Source organism: Triticum urartu, chromosome 5A, assembly GCF_056163025.1.
Source record: "Triticum urartu cultivar PI428250 chromosome 5A, HENAU_Tu73, whole genome shotgun sequence".
Taxonomy (NCBI): domain Eukaryota; kingdom Viridiplantae; phylum Streptophyta; class Magnoliopsida; order Poales; family Poaceae; genus Triticum; species Triticum urartu.
In genome coordinates, this window is record NC_141877.1 from 621137738 (window position 1) to 621140843 (window position 3106).

Consider the following 3106-nt stretch of genomic DNA (forward strand, 5'->3'; position numbering starts at 1 on the left):
AGTTGTGCTTGAAATCTAGCCCACAATAATGCATTGATTTTCAATTTGGTACCACTGTTTGTACTATCCGGCCCGCCCCAATAGTTTTTTATAGCTCCGCCACTGTCTAGATGTGCCCTAAGTCTTATGTTTATTTTTATGAATAGTACTCGTATTAAAAGCAAAAAATCACACGCGGTAGATGCATTATAAGAAAAGGGAAATTGTTCAAATCTTCGGACTGATAATGACTCGTGCGTCCGCCGCCTTGGTACCTGTCGCATCTGATTTTACTCAGATGGCACTGTATTACGTAGACTAAGCTTTACAACTGAAGAGTTGTTGCAATCTCTCCCATCACAACAAGTGGTGTGTTGCGGGATTTGGATCCCCGCCTCCCGTGCTCTTCCGAGCCCCCGTCAAGCCAAAGCCCCTACATGTTACTCAGATCATCGTTGCCAGCAAACATGCGAACGATGCCGCCGACAAGCACAAGCAGTCGCGTCGCCTCCCATGTTTCTCCCAAGCTCCCCCAAGCTGACACCTCCCCACGCTGCTCTGACCACCGCCATTGTGGTTCGCCGGCGGCAAGAACGCCGACATGGTCGCCCCGGAGGAGCACCGACGTCCATAGCCATCGCCTCCTTGAGTTTCAACCGCAACAACAGTTCCTACAACATTAGCTCTATTGCATAGATTTTACGCAACTCGACCTTTGTTGCAAAAGATTCTATAAAAATTTCTGCAACACGACTTATGTCGCCAAATGTTTTCGCAACACGACATATGTTGCAAAAATAAGGATGGCACAATTTTGGTTCGGTAGGATATATCCCATAAAACAGCTTCTGCCACTGCCACGATATGCGTCCGCTTTCAAAAAAAAAGAAAAAAAAAAGACAGGTGTAGACCCGGGCAGCAGCCACGCACCCACAGTCCTCCCCACCTCTCGCCACGATCCGCGGTGGCCACAGCCGCACACGCGCGTGCCGACCAGCTCGACGCCGCACCGCACAACCTCGGGCCAGCTGAAGTCGGCCATGACGCAACCCGCGACCCCGACCCTACCCCGTGGGCTGCGGCCAACCAATCCCGCCGCGCGGATACGCCTGCCACTGCCACCCGCCCGCACCTTCCCCGAAACCCCCCCACCTCATCCCCGTCCCCCCACACGTGCCCTTTTCCTCCCCAAGAACCCCTCCACGCAGCCGCCCCCCCTCCCTCCGAACCTTCCAGACCGCTCCCGCGCCCCCTCCCCTATTTATCCCCTCACCCCCTCCCCCATTCACCACCATCTCCACACCACACCACACCACACCTCACTCGCCCACAATCTCGAACAACAGCCGTCGGATCCATCATCATCGGCAGCGGAGCGATTCCATCGACCAGCTTTCTACAGACGGACATGGGGATGCCGGCCGTGAGGAGGAGGGAGAGGGACGCGGAGGCGGAGCTCAACCTGCCCCCCGGCTTCCGCTTCCACCCCACCGACGACGAGCTCGTCGAGCACTACCTCTGCCGCAAGGCGGCGGGGCAGCGCCTCCCGGTCCCCATCATCGCCGAGGTCGACCTCTACCGCTTCGACCCCTGGGCGCTCCCCGACCGCGCCCTCTTCGGCACCCGCGAGTGGTACTTCTTCACCCCGCGCGACCGCAAGTACCCCAACGGCTCCCGACCCAACCGCGCCGCCGGCAACGGCTACTGGAAGGCCACCGGCGCCGACAAGCCCGTCGCGCCCCGCGGCGGGCGGACCATGGGGATCAAGAAGGCCCTCGTGTTTTACGCGGGGAAGGCGCCTAAGGGGGTCAAGACCGACTGGATCATGCATGAGTACCGCCTCGCCGACGCCGGCCGCGCCGCCGCCAGCAAGAAGGGCTCGCTCAGGGTACGTTATTGGTTTGATTATACTTGATGATTTACTGGTTGATTTGGTCGGGATTTCAGATCCCTGCTGCTGCTTCGATTGATTGATTGATTGATTGATTGATTCGGTGCTGATTCCGATCTGAATTTGTTTCTTCAGCTGGACGACTGGGTGCTCTGCCGGCTCTACAACAAGAAGAACGAGTGGGAGAAGATGCAGCTGCAGCAGCAAGGGGAAGAGGAGACGATGATGGAGCCCAAGGCGGAGAACACGGCCTCCGACATGGTGGTCACCTCGCACTCCCACTCGCAGTCCCAGTCGCACTCGCACTCGTGGGGCGAGGCGCGCACGCCGGAGTCGGAGATCGTCGACAACGACCCGTCGCTGTTCCAGCAGGCGACGGCGGCGGCGTTCCAGGCCCAGAGCCCCGCGGCCGCCGCGGCGCACCAGGAGATGATGGCCACGCTGATGGTACCCAAGAAGGAGGCGGCGGACGAGGCCGGCAGGAACGACCTCTTCGTCGACCTCAGCTACGACGACATCCAGAGCATGTACAACGGCCTCGACATGATGCCGCCCGGGGACGACCTGCTCTACTCCTCCCTCTTCGCCTCCCCCCGTGTCCGCGGGAGCCAGCCCGGCGCCGGCGGCATGCCGGCCCCGTTCTAAGCAGAGCAAAGACAGAGACCGTCAGAGACCCCGAGATCGACAGAAGTGGAATGGACGACTTCTTGGCCGCGAGCGAGCGAGGCCGCGGTGCAGTGTAAATACAGCATAGGAAACGGGAGGGAGGGAGGTGGCATCGTGTCGAGAGAAGCCGGCGTGGTGCCGGGGCGTGCCGTTGTACATGGAGAGCCCGGTGCCGGGGCCTGGCCGGCTGGGTTGATTCTTTTGTTCTTACTACCTTGTACTCTCAATGCGGATGTAGCTCTTTCTTCTCACTCCTCACTAGTAGAATCGACCGACCGAATACATATGTAGCTCTGTTCTTTCCTTCTCTTCAGTAGAAATCAACCAAATTTTGCTGTTATGCTGCTATACTTTTCTCCTGTTGGGCAGGATGAATTGCCTCATTTTCAGACAGTCTGATCCACTAATAATCTGCCAGTGTTGTGTTTGCCTGCCTGCCTGCTTGGACACACCAAGAACACTCCGGTTCTGCAGGTAGCTCTGTGTAGCTCGAGCTCCAGACCGTCCACTGGTCTCACTTTGATCTCACAGGCAGTACTTTTACTGAGACTCGGCGGCAGTGACCTTACT

General features: G+C 58.1%; 1 protein-coding gene across 1 annotated transcript; it reads left to right on the plus strand.

Moving 5' to 3' along the window:
• The first annotated feature begins 1255 nt into the window (after positions 1-1255).
• On the plus strand, positions 1256-2876 carry LOC125532049 (NAC domain-containing protein 2). Its single transcript, XM_087522077.1, has 2 exons — positions 1256-1867; positions 2006-2876. Exons 1-2 carry the CDS (start codon positions 1388-1390, stop codon positions 2513-2515), a joined length of 990 nt encoding a protein of 329 aa, XP_087378203.1. The 5' UTR covers positions 1256-1387; the 3' UTR covers positions 2516-2876.
• The last annotated feature ends 230 nt before the right edge of the window (positions 2877-3106 follow it).

Excerpts from the sequence above, each read along its gene's own strand:
- LOC125532049 (XM_087522077.1), top strand. The coding sequence starts at position 1,388 with ATGGGGATGCCGGCCGTGAGGAGGAGGGAGAGGGACGCGGAGGCGGAG. Across the intron at positions 1,868-2,005 it reads GCAAGAAGGGCTCGCTCAGG|CTGGACGACTGGGTGCTCTG; the intron begins GTACGTTATTGG and ends TTGTTTCTTCAG.